This window comes from Rhinopithecus roxellana, chromosome 5, assembly GCF_007565055.1.
Source record: "Rhinopithecus roxellana isolate Shanxi Qingling chromosome 5, ASM756505v1, whole genome shotgun sequence".
Taxonomy (NCBI): domain Eukaryota; kingdom Metazoa; phylum Chordata; class Mammalia; order Primates; family Cercopithecidae; genus Rhinopithecus; species Rhinopithecus roxellana.
Window position 1 is genome coordinate 38,366,148 of NC_044553.1, and position 27,392 is coordinate 38,393,539.

The 27,392-nt window shown below is 43.9% G+C and overlaps 1 protein-coding gene across 1 annotated transcript in view; it reads right to left on the reverse strand.

Annotated features, from left to right (window-relative positions):
• The window catches only part of LOC104656901 (aromatase), a 127,000-nt gene that overhangs the window by 24,816 nt on the left and 74,792 nt on the right, over positions 1-27,392 (reverse strand). The window contains exons 3-4 of the mRNA XM_010356597.1: positions 8,084-8,266; positions 2,192-2,342 (exon numbers count right to left, since the gene is read on the reverse strand). Of these exons, the coding sequence (XP_010354899.1) occupies positions 2,192-2,342; positions 8,084-8,228 (296 nt within the window). The 5' untranslated portion in view covers positions 8,229-8,266. The remainder of the gene's footprint in view (positions 1-2,191; positions 2,343-8,083; positions 8,267-27,392) is intronic.

A 27,392-nucleotide genomic window follows, 5' to 3' on the forward strand; every position in this document is an offset into this window, starting at 1 on the left:
ATGGGGAAGGCAGACCTTGGGCTGGGGAGAGCTGGAAGGCAGGTGGCTGTGTGGGGAAATGTAAGAGCAGCAGCAAATGTCCCTACCCGCAAACCCAAACACCAGCGCTTCCAGGATATTTGTGAGACTGTAGCCAGTTGTAAAAGTGACTCAAGTACTGATTTTTAAAATGAGAACATATCAAGAACATATCATAGTCACTTAAATTTGGCTGACTAAAGCCTAATAGACCAGGAGAATTAAAATAAAAAAAGTAATTATGGTCTAGTTCTTAGAGCAGTGGTTCTCAAACTCAAGTGTGCAGCAGAATCACCTGCAGACTTTGTTAAAACACAGATTGTGGGTCTGACCCAGACTGTCTCATTTAGTAGGTCAGGGTGGGGCCCAAGAAGGTGCATTGCTAACAAGTTCCCAGGCTTGTTGATGCTGCCTGTTGGAGGACCACACTTTGAAAACTACTGCATTAGAGTACGTCACAGTGAACCCAGTGAAATGATGTTTCCACCTGAAGCCATTTCTGTTTAGTTGTGTGAGGTCTGCCTCAGCTACTCTTAGAAGTGCTACAACATGAAACTGAATGAAACAAACAAAAAAAAATCCCAGGCCAAAAAAAAATTGTTTTGGATAGTTTGAAATATTTGGAAGTATTAAAATAACACCTATTTTTCTCCTGCTCCCTTCTTTCAGTATCTGCTTCAAATATTTGGGCTTTGAGGATACCGTGGTATTTTATGAGATGGTATACGTAATCTTGACCTGAAAAAAGTATGTAGTTTCTAGAAAAGCTTCACTTGCTTTTTGAGCTATAGTCTTTGTATCTGAATGAATAATTCGAACAAATTGGTAAAACACCCTGGTCAGCTTTGGTTTGTGGGTAAAGCTCTGTCAGGGATTACAAATACAAAAACGTGTTAATGAGACAGTGTTTGCACATAGCTTTGCTAAAAGTCTACTAAAACTGGCTGAACGTCTAGGGAAATACGCTGTCTTTGAAATTCTCCATTTTCTAAGATCAATAAACAAGAAAACAAGTATTTCACCAAACTAGTTCTTTATAGTCAATTCCTATTTAGTTAACCATAGAACTAATTCAATCTGCTAGTTATCCACAAAATATAATAATGCAGAGAGGGAGGACACTATTTTTTTAAATGGGTAATATTGTTCCTGATTTATGTAAGATCCCTCCACTGGGATACTGGCATAAAGTCATAAATGGAAGAGCAGCATGTGAATGACTTCTTTTTCTACTGTCTCTTCTTTTATTTTCTTTTTTCTTTACTTTAATCAGATTCAGCCAAGGTCGGCTTACCATCTGCTCTTTTAGAGGTGCTCTGTTGCTTGGCAGGAGAATAAATTAGCAAATTGCTGATCAGATACCTCTGCCTCAGGTTTTATTTTATTTTTTAAAAGACAGGGTCTTGCTCTGTCACCCAGACTATAGCGCAGTGGTGTCTTGGGTTTTATTTTTGTTTTGTATGGGCTTTTTCTTTGTTTGTTTGGCTTGGTTCTTTTTAATGTTTATTTGTGGTTAGGACCAAAAAACTTGGGAAAGCAGAAAAGATAACACCTCTCCCTAAAGTATGTTTCGTTGAAATCAAATTATCTGGCTTCCAAGTTTCCACACTCCCCGCTCACAGAGACTGTAAATAATTTCCCAACTCTCCAGAGTTATTTATTTATGTACCGCTGACTTCATTTCAAGCAAAACCCAATTATTCTGTTTCAATGTTAGATTTCTGGGGATTGCTCACCTTCATTTCAGTGGTAAAAATATAGCGTTAGAAACAAAGACATCAAGAATCAAAATAAAGCTGTCTTAAGTGGAAAAAACTCCAGCCTCGATTTAAAAAGCATGTCTGCCGCCGGGCGCGGTGGCTCACGCCTGTAATCCCAGCACTTTGGGAGGCCGAGGCGGGTGTATCACGAGGTCAGGAGATCGAGACCATCCTGGCTAACATGGTGAAAGTCCGTCTCTACTAAAAATGCAAAAAATTAGCCGGGCGTGGCAGCGGGCGCCTGTAGTCCCAGCTACTTGGGAGGCTGAGACAGGAGAATGGCGTGAACCCGGGAGGTGGAGCTTGCAGTGAGCCGAGATCGCGCCACTGCACTCCAGCTTGGGCGACAGAACAAGACTCCGTCTCAAAAAAAAAAAAAAAAAAAGTATGTCTCCGATTATGAACAGACTCACTTGCTGATAATGAGTGTTTCCTCTCCAGAGATCCAGACTCGCATGAATTCTCCATACACCCGGTTGTAGTAGTTGCAGGCACTGCCGATCCCCATCCACAGGAATCTGCCATGGGAGATGAGGGGTCCAATTCCCATGCAGTAGCCAGGACCTAGGACAGGTGTCAGAGCATAAGCTACATCTTAGCCACACCAAAAATTGCAACTGCTTTGTGTTACTCCTGTTTTTGTTGTTTTATAGCTAAGTGTTCTTTACATTTGATGTATATCTGTGAATCATGAATGAAGTGATTTGAAACAAAACAAAACAAAAGCCTCACACTTAACATGAGGCTCTTCACCCCTCCATGAGTAAAAAGGAGTTCAGTATCCACGCCACACTAGTTTTATTTGGTCTCAATCATTTCAGTCCGAATGAACTGGGGTGTGTGTGCTAATGTCTTCCCAGGTTAACCGGTATCAATGAGTTTCGAATACAAGTCAATTCGTGCGTTTGGTAGCAAACATGGAAACGCTGACGAATGACAAGCCGCCAGAACTGTTTGGTGTGTAGGTTTTTTCTGGAAACTTTTGGTTTGAGTGCCCCACTTGACAGAATGGGTGGGTTAAAACTGGTCTGTAGTTTTGTAGGAAATCTTTCAACTGAAAGAAACAAGATCTACAAGGACAATATCCAATCTAAGAACATCTATTTTATTCCCCTCAAAAAAGACTGTTTAAGAAAAGGCTCTTAAGCTAAATCTCATTAGGCAAAATAAAGCTAAGAGTTGAGGAGTCAGGCAATGGGTCTTTGAGCCTCTAGACTGGAGTTTGAGTTCCATAATCTGGTTTTAGCTGAGAGTAGTGGCTGCTTACAACCTTGCTCATGCAGAGAATGGCAGAATTATAAAGAGCATGAACCCGGGAAACAACTGGGGAATTTGATGTTGCTTATATCAGAGAACAAACTTGGTACCTTGATTTTACTGGTGGTGGTAAAAAATTAGATTAAAAAGTTTTAGACTTTTTTTTAGAAATTGTCAAGTAGTAGTTTTTCTGAATCTTTCTCCTTTAATTCCATTCTGTCAGTGAAATCATTCTGAAGCCAAAACATGCCTAACTATGTGAGACAGCATTCTCACCTTATGGGTAAGAGTTGTGTAATGATATACATAGTGTAACCTTTTGCTTGATCACCAAAATGGATGTTTAGTCCTAAACACAGCAAATAGTTTTTAGTCTTTTACTTTGCAATAGCTGAGTTAATATGAGCAAGACTGTCAGCTCTTTTTTCCCTTTAAATAGAAGACCTTTGCTGATACCTATAGAACCAAAATATGGTCTAAGGTTATTAATCTTGTGAGTACTTTAGTAACACTACATTATACAGTAGATGACTGACTTTGTATTAAAATAATTTCATTAAGCGCTTTGAAAGATTTCCACAGCAGATCTGATTGAATATGTATTTCCTTAAACTGTCATTAGATATATTAACCTTTAATCAATTAATATATGCATAATATTACCTCACTGGATATTTACAGCTTGGCACTTTGTAGATGCTCAACAAATATTTCCTGAATAAATTTTAAAAATTAATTAGGCATGTGTATCTAATATAAAGGATGAAGCTTTAAATGCCATCCTTTTTGCGAGACAGAGTCTCGCTCTGTTGCTCAGGCTGGAGTGCAGTGGCATGATCTCGGCTCACTGCAACCTCCACCTCCCAGGTTCAAGCAATTCTTCTGCCTCAGCCTCCTGAGTAGCTGGGATTTGGGATTACAGGCTTGTGCCACCACACCCAGCCTGCCATGTAAAAATCTTAATATTTGGGACCTGCCATTCAAATGTAAGCTATGACGCAGGAGAGATGTATCTACTGAAAAAGGGAGATTGAACCTTGTGCTTAGATTAAGAACCTGAGTGTTCTAACCAGAAGAGAACCAGAGTTTTGAGTCCTTAGCGATCAATTCTATATCAGCTTAATTCATCCAACAAACAATTACTGGTATAGATACTACTGGTATAGACACTAGCTCCAAATTAGGGACTGGAGATGTTATAAGTATAATGGTCCCCATCAGAGTCTAGGGGCAAGACAGGAGAGTATGTGAAAAATAATTACAAAATAAAAGAATCTTAGCACAGTGTGACCTTTTCATTTATGTGTATATCTTATGCTTCTACCCACCCTCCAGCTGGAGAGAAGAATGCTGGAGGAAGGTAGAAACTTTGGTAAAATATTAGGGAAATAGTCTGGTTGTATCCACATTAAGCTGATCTTTGCTTCTCAGATTTAGGGATGCTTATTTAGGCATGCAGTGATTGTGGGAGCCTCTTTCACACCCTAAAAGGAGTAGTGAATACTTTGCTGCATTTTTGTACAGAGACAGCCTCCTTGGAGCCAACAGCTGGGACCTCTCCCCAGCTGTCCTAATCAACAACCTGTTGCTTTCCACGCCTTACAGATATATACCATAGAGAAATCTGTGTGCACATATACATTCAGAACAGCCCTGTTCACAATAGCCCCAAACTAAAGACACCTCAAGTGTCCCTCAACAGTGGAACTGGCAATTAAACCATGAGATATTTATATAACTCAATACCCTATGGCAATAAAAATGAACTACACCTGCATGCCACAATGTGAATGGATCTTAGAAACACACTATTGAGCAAAAGAAGCAAGATACAAGAAGACATAATGTATGAATTGACTGCTAAAACGTTTAAAACAAGGCAAAATTAACCTGTATTCTCTGGGATATGAAATTATGTGGTAAAATGATGAAAAAAAAAAAAGCAAGGGAGTGACTGTCACAAAATCAAAGACAGAGTTTTGCTCTGGAATGAGGGAGAGTGATTGCAAAGGCACACGAGGAGCTTCTGGAACAAGGGTAACATCCGCTTTCTCAGGCTGCATTGTGATGGCAAATTTATCACCACGCTGTGCACTTTTCTGTGAAACATTATCTTAATAAGAAAAAGTGGAATGTCAGTTGCCATGCTTTTTCCCCCCCAGTTCTCTGCTCTGGGATGTGGTACCCAGGGCAGAGCATGGCATATGGAGGGAGAGGACTCTTGTTCAGAGCTGGGGATGGCTATATGTCCTTGGGGAAGGGAGAGCAGCCAGTGCCAGGTGACTGTGAGTCCTGACCCAGATCAGTAGACTGGGAGCAATTTTTCAGAACTGAAGCTTCCAACCCTGCCCCCCACCCTGGCCACTCCCCCTTCCCCGCAGGAATGACCCTTTCCTCAGGACTTTCATAGCCCCTACCTGGCACTAAGTCAACCACCTATGTGTGTGCCCCTGACTGTCTTTACTACTTTTATGTAATTCCCTTGGGCAGAAACCACATCTCTTTAATCTTTTCACACATCCTCCTGCCCCTAAGCAGGAGAACAGGGCCTCTTAGTAAATACAGCTAGAAGAAGCTTAGATATGAGCCCCAGTTTCATCACTTACTAGTTGTGTGACTCTTTGAGTCTCAGTTTTGCCACCTACAAAACAGACACAAACACACCAACCTCACCATAGAAAATGGGCATGAAACTGCTTTGTAAATTATAACTCACTCAAGGACTTTAAATCATTGTAAGTTCCTCCAGCTTTCACTGGTCCTGAGCTTTCCTGACTCTGCGCTTCCCCCAAACCTCTAAAACCAAGAACCTAGAGAGCCACTGATTCAAGTGAGCTGGCAGGAGCTCAGGAGTATTGATCAGCAAAAACCACCTCAAACAAAGCCAATTTTCTTATCTTCCCTCCCCCAACCAGAAACCATAGGATCTCACAGTCTGTGCTACTAGTGGATTCTAACTAGACCTTCTGCTTTCAAAGGGAAAGTGTGAAACTAGAAACTACCTGTCTAGCAAAATGATCATCAACCTGGGCTTTAGGACTTCCTGGTGGCCCCCCTACATTCCCACTTCCTGTCCAGCTGGGGAGCTGACAAGCCATTTCCCTTCTCTGGGCTTTAACCCTCCACTTGTAAAACGAAGAGTTTGAACTCCATGGCTTCTCATGCTTGTCATAGCGTTTTGCCTGGGCAAGGCAGATCAGCTCCCCGGGTCTGTTTCCCCTTCTGTCAAATGAAGGAGTTAGGCTCATGTCTGTGGCTCTCAACCTTGGCCGCTGATAAAAAATCAGGAGGGGAGATTTTTTAAAAAATAGCAGCCCCAAACTAGCTGAGCCCCTACCTCAGACAGTGCTGAGAATCACTGTGCTACTTGATCTGTCAGTGGATGCAGCATGATGGCCCTGGCCCAGAAATGGTGGACAGAGTGAGATGCTGCCTACTCTCCTACTGATCCAGAGCTTCAGGGCTGCTGGTTCTCAGGCTTGTCCTAACAGGCTGATCTCCTTGGTCAAGGGTCCAAGGAAATTCCACCAGTGCTGATTAGCATAAGCATCCGGGGGGACTTTTTAAAAATGCATGTTTCTAGACCTGAAGAGACTAAGTCAAAAAGTCAGGAGCAGGGTCCAGGAACAGAAATGTTAACAAGCTCCTACCTGCTGGGTGTTCTTACATAGACTTAAAAGCTTGAGAACCTGTGGCTTACTGGATGGGCAATGCTGTGTGGGCAGTGCTGGACTCTCCTGGCCTGATTCTCTGATAATACAGACAAATTAGAATTTAGCACCTGGGCCTATGAAGGGAAGAAGAGGAAAAAGAAGGCTTTCCACCCCTCTACGTACTCACCCCACCCCGACCATTCACTGACCCTGACCATGAAGCTCTCTTGGGAGAGGAGAAATCCAGTGAGGAAGGGCCACACTGGGGAAGAGAGTTCAAGTTAAAGACAATGAAACAGTCATCCCTTAGCTCTGAGCCTCCCTTCTCTAGAGCTGACCCTGTCAGGGAGCAGAGAACAAAATTAACTAAATGTTCCTTTAAACTGGGCATTAAAGTAATCTAAAATATCAGGCTGAATCAGGCAGGGAGACAGGCAATTATCTGGAATGTTAAAAAGAATCCAGACACAGAGCATTTCGTGCCAGCCCCATGCTCCCACTTCTGATTCCACTGAGACGAGGCCCACCACACTTACCAGTGTGTAGTAACTATGCTCTTAAAGTCTCATTGGATATCTTATGGAATTGGGAACAGATGTGTCTGCAATGAGGCATCTTCACTGAAAACTAAAGAAGCAGTCTGAAATTTCAGGTCATTCTGAACTAATCTGATATCTGATCACTGTAGCTTTAACGGTGGAAGGGTGGGGTTTTCTATTGGGATTATCTGGATAATTATATTATTCTCCACTTTTGATTGACCCACAGATCTTGTTGAAGATTCTCTCGGGGTGTGATGTTCCAAGAGTGTTGGTGTGGTCCGCATTTTTATCCCACTGCCTGGATCCCATTTGACCCTTATGGGAGCCAGGTAGTGGGAGAAAAATGGGGACCACTATCACCACATTCCCAAGAATAAGAGAAAATGATGAGTGGAATAAAGAGAAGGGATAAATATAAGACAACGAGGGGGCATGGAGGAAGCAAAATGAAAGGGAGAAGAAAAGCAGTGAAGAAGGCGTTCCAGAGACATTTTCACCTTCAGAGCAAAATTGCAATCTCTTTTTTAAAAGTTAACCAGAAAACCCTGGAATTTTACTTTACTCTACCCCATCTTGAGCTTGTTTTAAAGGTACTTGTGCCAAGTCTACTTTATGAAAGCACAGTGCAGACTGGAAGGGTTTATCTAAGATATTTTTAAAGTGCTTTCATTTAAAATGTGCAGATAATTGGTTTGAAAATTTTCACCCAAGTCCTTATTTGCTAACATAGCCATAGTCTTCAGAGATCTTTCCAGGTGTGCTTTTTGTCCTTTTGCAAAATTTTCTTTACCATCATGGACCAAAATCCCAAGTAAATAATCTCCTTAGAAATGGAAATAAATGACTGACTTACCTGGTATTGAGGATGTACCCTCATAATTCCACACCAAGAGAAAAAGGCCAGTGAGGAGCAGGATTGGCATGGTGGCAGCAGGCATGGCCTCAGGCACCATGCTGGTGATGTTATAATGCATCGGGTTCAGCATTTCCAAAACCATCTTGTGTTCCTTGACCTCAGAGGGGGCAATTTAGAGTCCTGTGGAAATCAAAGGGACAGAAAAATTACAGAATCCCCTTAAAGGTTCATCTACAGCTCCTGTTGCTTCAGAGGGTGCTGTACAGTACAGATTCACTTACTGTTTTATAATGTGATCAGACATTTAGGCAAGACTAATTTATGGTTACAAGTCAAAACAAGGAAGCCCAAGAAAGATCTTTTGGCTTGAATTGCAGCATTTCTGACCTTGGTAGAGTCTCAGGTTCCTTTAGACGCTTGGTCTGATAGAACCTTATCATCTTGCCCTTGAGTGGGTAGAGTGACGTGCATTCCCAATTGAAAGCCAAATTTCTTGCCAAAATATAAGAAAATAAAGCTCATTCCAGGGGTGGAGTCATTCTGTGACTTCATCAGCAGGTTTTGTTTAGGCAATCTTCTTCCCTTGAAGCCAAATCAATTTAAAAACAAAAAAAGCAATCCCCCAACTCCCCTTTTTGACCAAAATGACTTTTTTGATCAAAATAGTAAGTTTCTACAGTAAGAACACAATTCTTGGGCATCGAGGTCTTCTCAGAGCCTTCCATCAGTTTGCCTATTGAATTCAAAGTGACTCACTCAGGCCATCTCTAGTGACTTCAATGAAGATCTAAAATCTCTTGTACCATGGGCCAGATTAAACAGTGTCCCTAGGGACTTGCCAACAGTAGCATGGAAAAAAAGAATTGCAGAGGAAGAATAAAGGGAGAGGAGAAAGAAAGGAATGGGGAAGGAGGAAGAAAGAGAGAACAGGCAGAATAGGATGCCACCAGCAATAGGCTCAGGTGCCACTCAGGAACCTCATTGGAAGAGCAGCTAACATCCTGTGCAAGAAAATCAATTTACAGTCTGATGTGCTGGTTCTGTTGTGTTTTTCAACATTCTATTGGGTCTATCTTTTCAGCCAGGTTTTGTAATCCCTTTACTCTCAGAACAGAGTTTCAGGGATGGTAGGTAGTTTGTAGCTGAAGAGGTGTAGTTTGAACAAACTTGTATAGTGAGGAAAGAGTGAGTCATCATTAAATGCATTTTCAGTGGCAGATGACATGCTCCAAGGTTTGCCTTTACTTAGTGCCTACAATTTTTGGAACTTGCAGTGGCTCTCAAACAGACTTGGGCTGGGTTTCACCTAGTAATAAAGTAATAAAATTCTAGATTCATAGCCAGGGCTTCTAATTGGATATCAGGGGCTCTGTGGATTCCTTGAAACACTGCATAACTTATTGTATCGGCTCATGTGCACATTCTAGTGGAGAAAGGCCATAACTTTCATCAGATTCTTAAGGAGTGTGTAATTGTATTTCTCCTCTGATCTACAAGAGATCTTAAAGTCCAAAGACTGATTTCCATCAACTACAAAAATTCTACAACATAGTTGAATTTATCCAGTTGCTTCATCATTTTATGTTATTCTACCATTTAAATAATCATTAATGCTTGGATGCAGGGCACTGAAAATGCCTATGCTTACGTTGAGCAGTTTTGTGGTTGTTTTTTTCATATATATAAGTTGAGACTAAAAAGTCAGCCTTGTGTCTGTTATCATCTGGTTCCTTTGTTGATGACAAGCTATTTTTAACAGGCTGAGGTTTTAAATTTCTAGAGTGGAATTTGACATCATTCTGAGTAAGCTCTATGTGACTTTCTGACAGCCAGGACCCTTAAAGTTTCTATTTATATTGATGAAACCTGAAACCATTGTTCAAAGCATAAATGAGGAAAGTGGTTGCGATACAAAGGATGAAGATGTCCCACAGGAAGTGATGCCAGCAAAAAACTTCACATTATAGGAACTTTCAGAGGTATTTCACAACATTGAAAGCAAAGAATATAAGATGTTGGAAGCTGATGCAAATTTATAAAGGACTATGGCAATTCACTGGCAGAGAAAAGATGTTCCCTCAGTATCGTAAGAGAAGAAGGCAAGAACTTTTAAAAAAACCTCTCAATAAGTTTATTTTCACAAAGAAAGAAAACACTTAAAATGTTGCATTGTTTCTAATGTTTCAAATTACTGTGTACTAAAATATTTGTTTTACTATTTTTGTTTGCTTGTCTCCCTACACACTTACAACCTATGGTAAGAGTTTCTAATGCTTTGACAAAAAATTTTAAAGGTCACAGAACAGTTGTAATTTTTCTCTTGATTTTTAGGATTGCTTTGCACAGTTTTAGCTTGCATGGTCATTTTTACAGTCCCATACTGCCATGCAAAGTGAGGACTGTTGGTGTGTCTAAAATGTTTAACAGAGCTAAGAAGCCTGGTTTCTCATCTTCCTCAAAAGTATGTCATAAAGATCCCTGAGAAGAGCATCACTTAAAAACCCAACAGGGTAAGAATATTTTTTAACACCCAGAAAGCATGTGCTATGTGTCAGTTATTGTTCTAAGCACTTTACAAATATTAAGCCACTCATCTTCATGACAAGCCTGAGAGCTAAGTCTAATTATCTCCATTTTACAGATGGAGAAACTGAGGCCTGGGGAGGTTAAGCAGCTTGCCCTAGGACACCCAGCTCATATGTGACAGAGCTGAAATTGGAGCCTAGGTGGTCTGTCTCCAGAGCCCATGCTCTTTATCATGCCGTTTTGCTACCTATTACGGGATTCAGTCCCCATATTCATGGACTTTTCATTCATTTATGCTCACTCCTGGGCTATTTAGAATAATTCCTTTTAAAGGATTAAGCTTTGTGGATCTCTGCATGCCACAGCTGGAAAGGTCCTTTGAGATTCTCTCCTGATTGCACATTGGTTTTCCTGTACAGTGGAACATTCTAATGGGCCACGTGGGTATGTTGAACAGAAGTCTTCAAATACGGGTACAGGAGTATAGGAAGGTCCTAGAACTTGCACATAGGTTGTTCATATGTCCCCTTGGCTAGTAATACCCTCCTCTCACTCCCATACATACACACACACGCACACGGCCCTCAGGTGCTATGCATTTGCCAGGCCGTCTCAAATGCCTGGGTCTCCACTGCCCTCTGAGGGTCATTTTCTTGGGTCGCCCCATTATTATTTGCTGAGTGGTCTCTGCCTGCTCAGGCATCCCACGTTTTCCTGGCACCAAGCAGGGGCTCTGGCCACTTGATGCACCAGGCCCCTGTGCCTATGCTACATGGAGCCTATTAACACTTCATTCAATGCCCCACCAACCTCTGCGTAAGGAAATGCGAATCCTACACCCAAAGTCCTCAACCTGAGTCAGGGCAAAAACCTGTGGGGACACAGCAGAGCCCAGGTGTCCTGGTGACCTGGGGGTCCGAACACGTTCAGGGTCCTACAGTGCCATGAAGGACTCCCAGATCCTCTAGTACAGCTCAAGCCCTAACCCTAGCCTGCCACAGGGAGGGGAGGCAGGCCCTGGCCTTGTAGAAGTGCTGCCTAGCATGTCCAGACCCTGCTAAATCCTACCTTTTAGCATGGGGGCTACTGGCCCAGCAGGGAAACAGGCCCACTCACCCTGGATCTGAGGGCTGGGTGCCAAGCTTGCACTCCCTCTTATTCTCTCCAGCAAACCTGGCCCATCCCTCTTTCACACCTCAGCTCCTGGAGAAATGCATTTTTTTCTCTACTCATTTCCTCTTATCTCCCGACTTCTGCCTGATCACACTAAAACCTGTCTCTGAAAGCTGACACATGACCTGACTACGGCCTAATCTGTACCTCTTCCCCATTTATGTTTGTTCTTGATCTCATTCGTGGCGTTGGACCCATTTGGCCATTCCTCCTTCTTGTATCTGTTCTCCAATGATGGTTGTGGCAGGCTTCTCTCATTGTTTCTATTCCTCTACAGCTGTTCTTATTCCTCCGTCAGTCCTCAAACCATGAACATCTCTCCAGCCTAAACCGTTTGCCCCCTCTGCTTTATTCTCCTTTTCAGAACTCATTATTTTCTTGTCTTAAGCTCTTACTTCTGTGAAGGCACCTCCCCCGATTCCCTTCTTGCCTCTGTCCTCTCTATCTCAAGCACTGACTGCCTAGTGAACTCCACTATGCAGATACTTCACCATTACTCCACAGTTACATCTAAAACCCAATCCATCAACCTCCTCCTGACCTTCTCCCTCTGTCCTAACTTTTTTATTTTTATTTTTATTTATTTTTGAGACAGAGTCTTGCTCTGTTGCCCAGGCTGGAGTGCAGTGGTGACACAATCTCAGCTCACCGCAACCTCTGCCTCCCAGGTTCCAGCGATTCTCTTGCCTCAGCTTCCCCAGCAGCTAGGATGATAGGTACACACCACCATGCCCAGTTAATTTTTGTATTTTTAGTAGGGATGGGGTTTCACTATGTTGGCCAGGCTAGTCTCGAGCTCCTGATCTCAAGTGATCAGAGCCCTCACCTTCTTATACATCATTACCCTATCATCCAGCCTCAAAATCTTGGGTGTTTTGTACTTCCCTTTTCCCTTCACTTTCCTACCATATCCCTTCCCATCCCAGTCTAACCATATCTAGTCACAAAGTTCTAGGCATAGTCCTTAATAATGTCATGTCCCTGTCTCAAGATATGTCCCTGTATTTTTTTAATCTTCTGGCTTATATGTTAATTTTTATAATGGGCCTTAACCCTACCCTCAGCTCTATTCGTGACAAAGGTTATCTCAGTGGTCAGTTGAAGGCAAATTCCCGGCTTCCTTCTTTGCCAAAACTTACCCCTACCTCAAACTCTCTAATATTAATTGCTCTCAAAAGCCTCTGCTGTGAAAAATCTGCTGGGGATTCCTGGTGGACCCTCAGTCCTCTTTTGACAGCCCCAAGCTCTAATGTCTTCAAAGGCAACACAGGTGACCTGAATGTGGAGGGCGGGGAATGGACTGCAGCACATTCTAGAGCACAGCCCTCCTCTCAAAGGACCAGGCATGATGCCAAACAAACCATCTCTCCATGAGCCCAATCGAGACTCCAGCCCATTTGCTGCCATTACTCAGCATCTGAATCAACCATCACAACCTTCAGAGCTACAAACGGGGAACTAGTCACTTGTGTTCTTCGTGCAACTACCTTTGTCTAGCCATGCTTTGATGCCAGGCCATAAGCTACCTCTGAGTGACTTTGTAAGGTCAGCCATAGGGAACTCACCATTTTATCTAATGAAAGGATGTTGTCAAAGGCAATAGGTAAAATCACTTATTTTTATTATTCTGAGTGGATGTATGTTTGTAAATTTCCTCACACCTCTTACAGAGCAAAAAGAGGCATTCATTCATGAAAAGTCAAATTCTTCCATCTGTTTCTTCTCCCTCTAGAAGGTGAATTCCCAAAGGACAGGGATCTGTGTGTGTCTCTCCTTCACAACTGTATTCCACTTCTAGAACAGTGCCCAGGCCTTTGTACATGCTTGCTACAAACCCGTTGCCTGAGTTTGCACTATCTCCAGCTTTGTTCAGCTTTTATTCCCCATCGTAAACTATCCAAGACCCTCCTTCTCAGATCTTTTCTTTCACTCTCTTCTGCACGTTGCTGCCAGATTTGCTTTTTAACTCAGCTTACATCACGTCAATCCTCTGCCAAAAACCCTTCTTTGCTTCCAGTTGTCTGCAAGGCTTTCAAATTCATCTCTTTTTTTCTTTAATTTAACAGAGTCTTGCTCTGTCACCCAGGTTGGAGTGCAGTGATGAGATCTTGACTCACTGCAACCTCCGCCTTCCAGGTTCAAGGTATTCTCCTGCCTCAGCCACCTGAGTAGCTGGGATTACAGGCACCCACTACCATGTCTGGCTAATTTTTGTATTTTTAGCAGAGACAGGGTTGTCACCATGTTGGCCAGGCTGGTCTTGAACTCCTGACCTCAGGTGATTCACCTGCCTCAGCCTCCCAAAGAGTTGGGATTACAGGTATGAGCCACCATGCCCCACTCCAAATTCATCTTGACTCAGCCTTATTTTTTGGTTCTCTCCACTCAAAGTCTGACTCCTGCTTTACCACAACATCTTACCTGCTGATTTCTTCCTCCTTCACGTTTCCCTGCTCGTCCAGTTCTGCCCCACTGGTTTCCCATGACAAGTCTGCTTCTTATTCTCCTTGCCTGAGCCATCTCTTACCTGGTATAAATACTCCTCCTCTTTTTCTCTCTGACATGGGTCTTGGACTACTATTGATTTTGACTGCCAAGGCACTATATAAATCAGAGCCTTGGAGCGTTTCATTAAATAAACATTTATTAGGAACCTCGTCTGAGCAGTGTACTACATTCAGACATTCAGTTTTCTGTCCAGACACAGGAGGCAGTAAGACAAGCAAGCTGAAGGTGCTGCTAGCTAGGACATCTTATGAGAACCACAGTTCTCTAGAAAGACATGTAGAGCTGCCCATGAACTTCTACATCAAGGAGACACACGGTATCAGGACTGGAAAGAAATGCTGTAATCTTCTAATAATATGGTTCTCTCCCTTTAAAAATGAACCACTTACATGAGATCCAGGGAAGGTCACTTATCAAAAGGTTACTTAAAAGCAGGGAAGGTTCACCCATGTGCACATTCAGTGATCTGATTTCCATTCCCTGGCACTGGGGTCATGACACTTGAGGTTCCAGTTGTTATTCCTAGCAAGCTTCCAGTGATTCCCTGGGACACTCTCGTTCTGGAGCAGGAGTGACACAATAGGAACCAACAGGAACAATGTAGATAGATACACATGGTGTGGACTACCTTCAGGGCAAATGCCTTGTCCACCCTATAGTTCCCATCCCTGCTGTGGTCTCTGATTGACCATTTGTGTGGAATGAGCAAAAAGCCCTGAAGGCACCAATGGGAGACCTCAGCCCCTAGGGTTCTACCCACATAGGGGAGACTATTGACGGTCTATGAAAGGTACCTGCTGCTAACACCCACGTTTCACATGTGTGTGCAGACCCAAGGCTCCTGGGCATCCATCAGACAGGACTGTGACTTTCTCACTCACCTGTGAGGTCCCATGACTTCTAGCACAACACCTGCCCCAGGAGGTACTCCATGTGGGTTCGTGGAATCACTCCTTTCTTCACAATGACTTATTGGCTGACTATCAGCAAGCCTGGGACTTGGGAACATTGGTAGTCAAAAGCAAGAGTAGTCCAAAAGTGCCCTTATCTCAGCCAGCCTCTTTGCCTGTCTGATGGTGCCTCTGGTTCCTCAGATACCTAATCTATTGTCTTCCCAGTGGGCTGCATCTGACAGAGTCTCCCAGAGAAGTTTTTTTGAAACACAGTGAGAAATGACTGTCTTAAAAGACTTCTTGATTATTTAAGGCATTTCAGGCTATGAGACAAAGTGGGGGCAGTATTTGGGAAACCTGTTGAATTGGGGTTGATCCCCCAGATCCTATTGTATTGGGATTGCCTGACACCCAAACCATAGTTTTTTCATGAGGAGTTTGACCTCGCCTTACAGAGGAGGCAGAAAGGGCCAGTTGGGGATTGTTCCAGCAACAGCAGTCATTTTTCTAAGAGGTTTCCCATGATTTCGCTTTTCAATTCAATTTCATAAGACCTAACGGGTTACCCGGCCCCAGAGGAGATAAGGTAGTGGAATTTTCCAGCCAAAATTGGGCTTTTAACTGGAGGAGGGAAAAGGCAGAAGTGACAAAAGCACAAGAGCAGGCTTTAGGGTCAGATGAGCTGAGTACAAGTCCCAGAGACCACATCACAAGAACAGGCTTTGGGGCCAGATGAGCTGAGTACGAGTCTCAGAGACCTGCTCACTTCCCAGGCCTGCCACGCCCCGGCTGAGGGGGTGCACTGAAGCTGCCTCAGGACACTGAGGTGGGTGAAAGGGAAGCCTCCAGAGCCAAGTGCCAGTGGTGGTGTTTGTCGTTCCTCCAGCTTTAAGGTCTCTGTGGCACATGGAGTTGTGGGATTCCTTGTCTCTGGTAGTAAAGACGGAATGTCCCTAAATGGATACACAATCCTTAGGGCAGCCCAAGTGCCACCAGCCAGAGAGGCCCCCTGAACCTCTTTCTGTGGCAAGATCCAGAGCCACGCCTGAGTCTTGGCATCCAAGATTTACGGCACTGCAGTCCCAAGTGGCCTTGCTTCCTTCTGCTCATCTACCTGGATGTGATAATTCTTGTAACAGCAGAAACAGGGGATGTCTGTCAATATTCCCACAACATAAGTTCCTCCAGATCAAGGACTCACATCTCGCTTTTCTATCTAGCCCCCGGGGGCTACCACAAGTGCCTCACACCCAGTAAGTGCTCAGTAAACGTTTGTGAAATGAAGTGAACCAATGGTTAGCATCTTAAGCCTTTTAGACCCAGAGTTGTCAAAGAATGATGCATTCACATATCCTCAGAGGGATGTTTGCCTTCTGCACATCTTAGCAGTGATTCCAAATGCCAAGTCCCAGCAACACAGTGGCCCATAGCTACCACCCAAACAGTCAGATAGCAGCAGCACTACTGGCCTTTCCTTGAGAGCTTATCTGTTGTTTAATGAACAGACTGTGAGACCATAGAGATGTCCTAGAGCAGGGACACTCTCTGGCAAGGAAGCCCCTGGCTGACCCCAGAGTGCTGGGGCCACCTAGCCTCTCTGGACGTCCGTTTCCTTATCTATAAAACGAGGGGGTTGAGTCACAGGGTCCCTCTTATCTCTGTATCTGCTGCCCAGCATTCTTACCCTTTGTCTTAGCTGCCCTCCCCCAGCCCTTCCCTGTGCCTTTTGCCCTGCTGCCTTCCTTGGTTCTTTTCTTCCACGTTGTCTTAGGCCAGCCAGTGGTGCCTGTAGGCCCAGGTTTGCAGAGATACACTGAGACATCAGGGAGGCTGGGGTGTACGTGGCCCACTTTGGTCACCTTCTCCATCTCTTCTCATTTCTTTTAGAGTCCCCATTTTGAGGATCCAGTGAACGTGGTGGAATCTTGCTCTGGAGAAACACACTCAGGAATCAACATGCAAAGCTTTCAGTACAATTCTGGGATCCTGGACCCTTTAAAGCCCATCCAAAGACCTCAAATGAACAACTCCTGGGCCCAGTTCCTTTCTCAACCTTCTGCCTCAAGCTGTCCAATGTCCCAGAGGCTCTTTCCTGATTAAAACCACCTTCACTGAAAAATAGAAAGTTGTTTCCAGGTTATAAGTGAATACAATTTCTCTTGAAGATTTTTCATTTTGACTAGACCCCAAATTACAGTTGATAATGGGGTGTTACATTCTTCGGTCCACAGAACCAGTGAGAAAGGTTTAAGGAGAGAGTGAGGGGCACAGTTGGTACCCTGATATCCCATCTGTGGGCCCTCAGACTGACACTGTCCATGGCCACACTGTGGCCCTGAAGAGGGCATCAAGGCTTGCGGGATCTCCAGGGTTCTGCCAAGGAGGGTTCCAGTGCGTGGAGGGCACACGGAACGCACGCATGTGGAGGCCACTGTCTTCACCTCCAACACTGAGTAAATCTGCAATGTCCTAGCCACTGTTTTATGCTCTAGGCTGTAGGGATATGGGGAAATGAGGTTGTTGCTCTTACGGAGTTAATCTGGGGAAGACAGAGCCACCCATATCATCATGATATAAGTCAGATTGCACAAGTGTTCAACTAGAGGCATAAACAGCTATGAAAGAGAGGAGAAAGTGACTACCCTAGGAAGGTCACGCATGGCTTTACAAGCAGGATTTGAGGGAGAAGCATTACTCTGCAAGATACCAAGCTGAGGAAGGGCATTGCAGGTAGAGAGAATGAGAAACGAATTGGCAGGGGGAAACTCAAAGCTGCTTCTGCATCCCTCCCCACACCACTCACTTTCCTGGGTCCAGGGAGACCCTCTATCACTGTGTCCGCTGCTAGATCTCTGCTTAGTTTCTTCATTAGAAAAACATGGGGGAAATAGCGGTATTTCTTGATGTGGTTACTAGGAGGAAGAAACAAGATAAAGCCTGTTAGGGCCTTATCAGGTGTCTAGCATATGGTAAAACCTCGATAAACTTATTATGATTCTGTCTCCAGCAAGAGCAGAAGTAACAATGGACAGTCCCTGGAATAGCTGGAAGGAACAGTTTGGACTGGAGTTGTGCCCTCAGGGGTCCCTAAAGAGCTGTATGTCTTTGAACAGGTCACTATATCTGTCTTGAGAACATGCAACAGGTTGGGGAGTGGGGTAGTCTTGTAGCTCCCAATACATCCCTCTTGTCACAGCTATATTGGGGGATCATGTGAGAGCCACGAGGTCACTGAACATGCTTGTGGGATTTTCAACATTTGCCTCCAGTGCCCCTTCCCACCCACACTTCCTTTTCTGTGTCATTTCCCCACATTTTCTATCCACCTACTACCCTCTGCCCAGGCAGAGGATATTACCTTATCAAAATAATTCGTATCCAGCAGCTAATCCTTTAACTTGTTCTCCCTCCTGGGATATTTTCATGTTAACATGTACCTGGAACAGTTCCTAATGATCATTAAGAAAATGTTTGGCACACTCTCAGCTCTAGGGAAGCCTGCAGTCTACTGGGAGAGAAAAACTAAGAAGCTTGGTACTGTTGACAAGTACAAAGAGATATTAGCATACAGACCAAAGAAGGATGGGACTTGTTCTGGGCCTTGAAATGTGGTTGAGATTTTGATGGCAAGTAGAGGAGAGGTATTTGCAATTCTGGAGGTAGGAGCACATACAGCAGTTGGGGGATAACAAGAATGAAGAGGCTAGATTTGTGTTAGGAAGCAATAATATCTATTGTGGAACTGTAAGTAGAAAGGCAGTTGATGAGGGAGGATACAGGAGAGAGGCAGTGCTCTCTTAGTTGACCCCAGGTTTCTAATTTGTTCATGACCTCCCATTCGGTGATACAAGGAAACTAGAGGAGGTTTTGAGAAAGACAGAGCAAACTCAACTAGCTAAACTGCCTGTGGGTGCTGATGGCAGAGGCAGGCATCTTCAGAAGTCTATTATGAGCCTTGCAAACAATTTAAAAATTTTTCATCTAATTTAACTTACATCTCATTGTCGATAAGAACTAAGTTTGATTATCCATCTTTTCTATCACACTTGGTTGCAAATGACCTTTGACAGCTTTCCAAATTAAGTCTACCTTCAGCGATTGATTGAAGGATTGGCCCCAGTGAGATATCTGTGACTTTTTACTTCTGAGACTTAAAGCAGTCTTCAGTTCTTCTTTAATATTTGACTGTGTCCCCACCTCCCTCCATTTTTACCATTTTTGCTTCTTAGAATACCTATTAGACAAACATTCAGTCTCGTGGATCCACCCTTCTTATTTCTTGCCTGCTTTCTTGTATTTTTCATCTCTTTTCTCTTTGTGCTACATTCTGGGATAATTCCTTGATTGACTCTCTCAATCCAGTTTGTCATCTGCTTGTCCTTTCAGGCCATCCATTCATTTTTTTTATTTCAAAAATCAAAATAGTAATGTCCATTATCTGTTTGTGTTTTTATGGATGCAATATCTGCTTGTGTCTCTGATGCTAACAATTCAATATATACTTGAATATATTGAATGTTTTGAATGATCAGTAAGTCTCCTCTGGTATAAACTCTGTTTACAACTTGTGGCTTCCTTTCAAGGTGCTGGCATTCCTCAAATGCACAGTGATTACTTAATATGTGCTCATTTGTGGCTGAAATTTCCTATTAGTCAGTTGGCTAACAGGAAAAATGAGACAAGATGGATCAAAGGGATCTGTGGGGTCCTATGGGAGAATGTAACAGAAAACCCTCCAGAACCCCAAACACGGTCATGTGCTCCCTTAAGCTGAGTCTTAAGGGTGAGTGAGTATTTGCCAGGAGAAGAAATGGCAAAGGGGTGACTTATTCCAGGGAGAGAGAACAGTGTGTTCAAAGGCCCTGATGGTGAGGAAGGCAATGTTCTTACCAAAAGTAGGATATCCGCATGATTCAGTAATTGGGAGCAAATGCTATTTGTTCTAAGGGTCTCTGGAATAGCTGAGCAGTAAATTCCCACATGGTTTCTACCCAACAGGGTATGGGGAGTTGAAGGGAGGGTAGCCCCAGTACAGGTGGGCTGGCCCTAATTGATGTTTTCATCATTTCTCATGAAAGTCATTGATGACATGGGAAACAGAGAATGGTCCCTTGTCTCTACAAAAACCCAGTTAAAGTAATTCAAAGGAATCTCTACTCAACAGAATATTTGAAAGCAGATTACATTTTCAGTTTGTTATGCTTACAAGTGGCTGAGGAGGGGAGGCTCTCTGATGTTCCATTCCTCAGAACTGGGATCAGCACCACTGTTGAAAGTCAGGAAGCCCTTAACACCTGGAATGCAAACTGTCCCTGATGCCCAAGTTCAGTGGAGACAAAATCTGTGGTTTGCTTGATATTAATCCCAAATTCCACATGAAAGCTGTTATCAGTGGTCCTGAGAAATCAGTCGGTGGTGCAGGTGGGGGACTCGGGGAGTTTTTCCACATGCTAGGATATGATTTAAGTAATGAGATTGCTTCTGGACAAGCACCCTGGAGATGACAAGCTTTTTAAGGGTGGATAAATAATGTGTTTGCTAAAGAGCTCTCTTTTCACACTCGTGCCAGTACTACAGGAAGCAGTCCTTTTCTCACACTGTGGAAACTATCCTGAAAATGATGGCCCCAGAAGTGACAAAGTTGCCCAAGCAGTTCAGCTGAATTCAGAGTATCATTGCCCAGTTTTACAGGAGCCCTAGCTTTGCTCACATGGAACCAGACATTTAGAGTTAATGTTTTCCACCAACAAACACTTAGTGGGCAAGGTAATGTATCTTTATCACCACAGCAGAATCAGAAGTGGGTATTCCTGGAAGAAACGTGTCTGTACAGCATATTAATAAGCAGCACTGGCTCTAGAGATCCTGCTCTTCAACACCAACCCCTCAACCCAACCCTGGGAATATCTGAAATGGAAAAAATAAGGATAAATTATTCAGCAGGCTTAGCTATACAATCTTTAGGAGTTATGAAAACCATACAAGATTCCTTTTACAAAGAAACTCAAACCAGATTTCACAACCTATATTTAAGAAGCTTCCGTTTCTGCGGAAATCTGAGGTCAGCCAATCGTTATTCAGCCCACTGCTCTGAACTGAGAGTTGGGGAACTGGTGGATGTATGACAGGAAGATATGCACCCTGACACCTACCCCATGAGTGCAGCAGGGGAGGGGTGGGAGTGGGGGTCCTGCGTAAGTCATTCTGGGGTCACTGCTAAAGATTCTGGCCTGCAAAGGCCAATAAAATGCTGTTAAAATGGCGAGTGGTAAATGCCAAATATACCATTTAATAGACCTGTGACCTTGGCTGGGCAAGTGACTTAACCTCCCTGAGCCTCACATTCTATAACCGAGTAATGGAGGTAGCACCTGCCTCCCAAGGTTGCTGCAAAGATTTTAGAACTCATTTCCATAAAACACCTAACACAATGGCTAACACATGTTTACTTCTCAGTAAGTGATAGCTAATGTTAATAGCAGAATCATACCCTTCAAAAAACAAAGCAATCAGGAAGAAGAAAAATATCCCACTGGGAACTATGCTTTCAAGAAAGAGGTGTAGTCAGATGATGGGTGGGCAGTAGGTAAGGAATCATGGGCAAGTCTGCCTAAGACTGTCCTAATTTATGTCTGTTGTTCTGGCACCATTATTAATTGCACCCCTTTCAATCTTAAGTGTCCCCTTTTAGATAATAAATTGTATCATCACCTAATTACATGTGAGTGGCAAGGGTGCTTTAGGCAGCAGCCACACCCTTTCTCTCTGCCTGCAGCATCAATACTGTCCTTGTTGCTGCTAGTAAGAATGAGCATGGCTACCTTTTATTGAGTGCCAAACTTCACCTCATTACATCTAAACCTCACAATCAGACCCATAAAGTAGATTCTATTCTCATATCCACTTTACAGTGGCAATATTAGGTAACTTGGCAATATTAGGTAACTTGCCCAAGAGTTCATATTTCACCAGGTAACCAAGTGTAAACCTTGTGGTCATGGCCCCAATTTGCTACACTTCTGGGCTGGAAGTTATAGCAGGCCTAGGTCAGCCCTCCAGGCTGGGGCAGGACACAGCAAGGTGAAGGGTAGTGATTCAGTAAGGACAAGAAGAGCCATTCTGGGATTTTCCCTTAGCAATCAAATTGGTCTCCCACAACCTCAAGGGCCCAGACCACAAACACCCCTAGGAGGGGTGAAGCTCACAGGACTGTGGGCTCTTGGGTTGGCAGCCAAGAGGAGTTTTGCCTCCATGTCATGGTGTAAGGAATCCAAACAGGCCTTGGCTTCCTGGACATTGTGCTCCAGTGCCTGAGCCCAGGTCCCCAAGATCAATCCCACACAGCACTGCTTCCATTGCAATGCTTTCCTCCAAATGTTATTTCAAAGTGCTGAGCCACTTAAAAACAGTAACAACACATGAAGGTCAAGTTTTTTTTTACCCCTGACTTTTCAAGGTGCCCTGTGGAATATAATAACTTTCAATTTATGGATCCTAGCACTACTTGCAGATCGCAACGGGCATTTTGTGTGTGCAAACGTGTACATACTGGTAAATGTACATGCATGCATCTATTTCTATGCATGTATTATCATCATAATAGCTAACACTTATTAAGAGCTTACTCTGTGCTAGGCACTATTCTAAGCACCTTTTAGCCAATAGTCTCATTTAATCCTCATATCGACTCTGTGAGGTAGCTGTTACCATAGAAGTCCAGAATAGAAGCAACTTGCTCAAGGTCACCCAGGGATTGAGTGGTAAAACAGGACTCAGAACTAGGCTCTGTCCCCTTGACTGCCTCTTGCTTTCTTTTCTCCCCTCTCTTTTGTGCTGAGTAGCTAACATATTTATATCCTACCTACTTGCAAAGAACTGGAGGCAGTAGGTAGGACTCTGGGATGCTGCCAGTGGCTGGGACCATTTTCTCTCCTTTTAGTTTGGGTTGCATACTTCCAAATCACAGTTTCTAGCCCACAGCACTTGTCGTTCTCCCCAGCCTGCCGACACCTCTCCTACCACTGCTCTCCTTCATTGTATATGACTGCATTCGGCACTTGGTATATATCCTTGGTAACATTTCTAGCATATCTTTATTCCAACAAAGCCCACGTGCTTGTTTAATTTTTATGCATGCGACTTGACTCTTATAAACTATCCTGTATGTGCCTCAGCCTCATTCCAGCAGGATCCCTACTAGCCAATGTTGCACATTTATGTGTTCTAGAAGAGCCTCTGCCTTCAGGAGGATCCACTTTGGAAGAGGCCCTCCTTCAGCAGAGCTTGGACTACAGTCCAGGCCCCCTACCCCACATTCCTTCCCCCGTCTATTCCCTCCCGTCTCCAACCCCTGCACCAGTCTCTGGAATAACTAAGAGGTGTACGATATGTGATTTGTTTTTTCTAAAGACCACCAGAGCAGGCACAAAAGAACCAGCAAGTAGGCAAGGGTAGGAGCAAAACTGCAAATTTATTTTTGGTCACCTAAGGTGTGGGGGGAGAGGTCTGTTGGCCTCCAGCAAAGGAGGCCAACAGAGTCGCCCCGTAGAGCTCTCGGACCGAGTTCCTGCAGTCCCGACAGGAGTGGGGACCGAGGAAGGCCGCGTGGGGCACTGGCCAGGAGCGGCTTTTCTAGGAGTGGGAGGGCAATAGGCGGGGCACGGGCGTGTCGGGGGGCATCCCGCAGGTGCGACCAGGTAAATCTTGGTCTCTTCGGATTGACGTCACCTGGCGCATGCCCGGTTGGTCTGCACCTTCCCGGGAGCCGGCTGCATTTTCGCGCCTGCGGGAAAAGTTGGTGATGAAGAACCCGGAGGTGCGCCATCCTGCCTCCGTTCGTCCAAACAATATGTACCTATTGCCTGAAATTCTAAGGTAAGGTCTGTTGAAATTATTTACAAATTTTACAAAAGATTTACAAAAACTAAGGAGTCTTTTAGATAAGACTTTCTTTTTAAAATGTAAATCTGATTGATTTAATTAGAAGGGTTTAAATCCAAAAAAATGGGGAGCCAGCATAAGTGGATGACTAAATATCCAAGGAACCATAGTTGACCAAAGTGAATGCCACTCATGACACATTTGACAAAAGCTTGAGAAAGTGGGAGAGTCTTAGGAAGCTGGAGGTTCACTGTTGCCCCCATTCCCCCACCATCATTGACAAACTGTAGCTGTTTAGGCAAATCAGGAAATCCCTCTCCCAGTCCCAGATTGCGCATCTGTTAAATGAGACTAATGATCCCCGCCCTCCCACTGTTCAGGACATGATACATCATCACAGGAGACAACAAGTAGTGAAAGCAGTGAGAGAATTGTGAAGTACTGGGTAGAGTTGGGACTTACTGTGATTATTATCACCAAGGCCATCTGTCTAGTAATCACCAAAGCCCAAAATTTTTTTTTTCCTTGAAAAATAATGGTGTATCCGTTACACACAGTGATCAGTTTCTGGCATACACTACATTTATAAATAATTGTAACAACCACATTATTCTGTCTATGTGCAAGAAAACATGGTATAACGAAAGAACCCACAGACCACATTGTGTTCAATTCTCCAGTTTCAAGGGGGATTTGGGGGAGTGAATTGGACACTGCACCTAGCTTCCTTTGGCTCCAAGTCAACCAGCTCTTTTGCCAAGGAAGACTTTGTAAGCTTTTCTTGTTGAGTTGACATAGGTTGGTTGAGGTGGCCAGGGAAGGGTCGGGAGAAGGGAGGGTGAAGATGGCATAGTCTTATCAGGGCTGAAGAAACCAGGCATGGTAAGACAGTTCTGCAAATGCAAAGGGTAAACCTTGGAACTAGCCTACCTCAACATCTTTAACAATGAGTCCAAAGAGGGAGTGATGGTGCAGGTGCCAGGGCTGCACCAGACTGACATTCTTCAGAGGTGGAGAGAAATGCTAGACAGATGGGGAGAAGCCACAGAAAGCCAGTATGAGTGGGCAGAGAAAAGACAAAGATGGGTGACACATTTTGTGAAAAAATTGCCCCAAATTACATTTATGCTTCATCCATTTACCAGCTTTCCTAGAACCCTGAACACCAAAAAAGTATAATGCATGGTGTTAGGATTCCAGTATTGGGGAGAAGAGGACAGGTAAGAAGAACACTAAATGAATATTGTTTTTGCCTTTAGTGATACAACTAGAGAGAAAGACACGAACATAGATAAAAACAGCAAAGCTTTATGTGATAAAATGCTGCAGGAAAGGCATATGCAAATTATCACAGTAGAACAGTGAAGGGAAACAGGAATCAGCAGCTGTCTCCCAGTGAGGCAATCTTTCTTGTCTGGTGGAATCACTAGGATTTTGCTAAAACTAGATGGTGGCATGCTCTAGGTGATGATATAACACACAGATTCAGATGTATTTTGAGTAAACGTTTTCCCAGAAATACTGGTCCTAAAGGGCTGCTGAAGCCTTAGTGATGTTGGGAAATTTTTGGAAAAGCATTAAATGTGAAGTCAGGGAAAGCATTAAATACAAGGAAGCCTATAGAAGCTAACCCACAGCATATCTGCGGTAAACTATGCTATCATATGCATCCATTGTGACTAATAACGTCTGGTTCCTTTTAAAAGGCTAAAGCAGGCCCACACAGATAGCTTGGAAAGAGGTTAATTGGAACCAGATGAGCTGGAGTGCGATTACCATGTTTTTTCAGGATATTGAGTCATTTAGAAGTCAGAGGTAGTGTCTCAGGCTATCCCAAAGTTAAGAGATTGTTTACTTCAAAATCAAAGGAAGTAAGAGACAGGACTAGATGGATTTCCTAGGCTGACTAAGAATTCCTAAACCTAGCTGGAGAAGGTGACCACACCTACCTTTAAACATGGGGCTTGTATCTCAGCTCACACTGGGCCAATCAGGTAGTAAAGAGGGCTCACTAAAATACAAAGTAAGCTAAAAGCAGGAGGTAAAGAAATGGTCAAATCATATATCACCTGAGAGCACAGGGGGAGGGACAATGATCGGGCTATAAACCCCAGGCATTTGAGCCAGGCATGGGCAACCCCCTTTGGGTCCCCTCCCCTTGTATGGGAGCCATGTTTTCACTCTATTAAATCTTGCAACTGCACACTCTTCTGGTCCGTGTTTGTTCGGGCTTGAGCTGAGCTTTCACTCACAGTCCACCACTGCTGAATGCCACCATCACAGACCTGCCGTTGACTCCCACCCCTCCGGATCTGGCAGGGTGTCCACTGTCCTTCTGATCCAGTGAGGCACCCATCACTGCTCCCGATCGGTCTAGAGGCTTGCCATTGTTCCTGCATGGCTAAGTGCCCGGGTTCATCCTAATCGAGCCGAACACTAGTCGCTGGGTTCCACGGTTCTCTTCCATGACCCATGGCTTCTAATAGAGCTATAACACTCACCGCATGGCCCAAGGTTCCATTCCTTGGAATCTGTGAGACCAAGAACCCCAGGTCAGAGAACGAAAGCCTTGCTGCCATCTTGGGAGCGGCCCACCCCATCTTGGGATTGCTAAGAACAAAGACCCACCCGCAACAGAAGGAGCAGGCCAATATCATCCAAGACCTTGGAATTCTATAATCTTATCAGAGAAATGAGTAATGGGTATTATTAACACGACCTACCAAAACTTCATAAAAAAGCAAAAAGAGGAAGATAATGCTTTTGGTCAGTTAATACTAATTGCAAGTCAAGGAAATAAAGAAAGCAAGTGTGTTTCTTCAAATGTATGGGTTTTTTTTAGCCATTTCATTACAGATGGCACAATGCCTTGATATAGCTAACTGCATGAGCACTCATGTTGCATACAACTGGAAATAAAACTGACCATTTGACAACTGCTGTTGGGGTAAAGAGGAAAGAAAGAGTTACTTTCCCAGGGGTAGTCAAGGCGAGTTTCATAGAGGTCATGGTGGAGAAATAGAATTACAAGGAGAGAAGGGTGGGGCAGGTCCTCCCAGAGAGTAAGAAGAGCATGCATGTGAGGGCCCATTGGAGAGGATGATGGTTGAAGCAGTAGAGTCTTCAGGTTCTGGGCCACCTCTCACTGCCCACCATCTCACCCCCAATCAGTTGTTAATTCATCTCTGAAAGTCTCTTCTTTCCCCTCTGTTGGGAACAGGCCCCCAAATCTGGCCATAAACTGGCCCCCAAACTGGCCATAAACAAAATCTCTGCAGCATTGTGACATGTTGGTGATGGTCATAACGCCCACGCTGAAGGTTGTG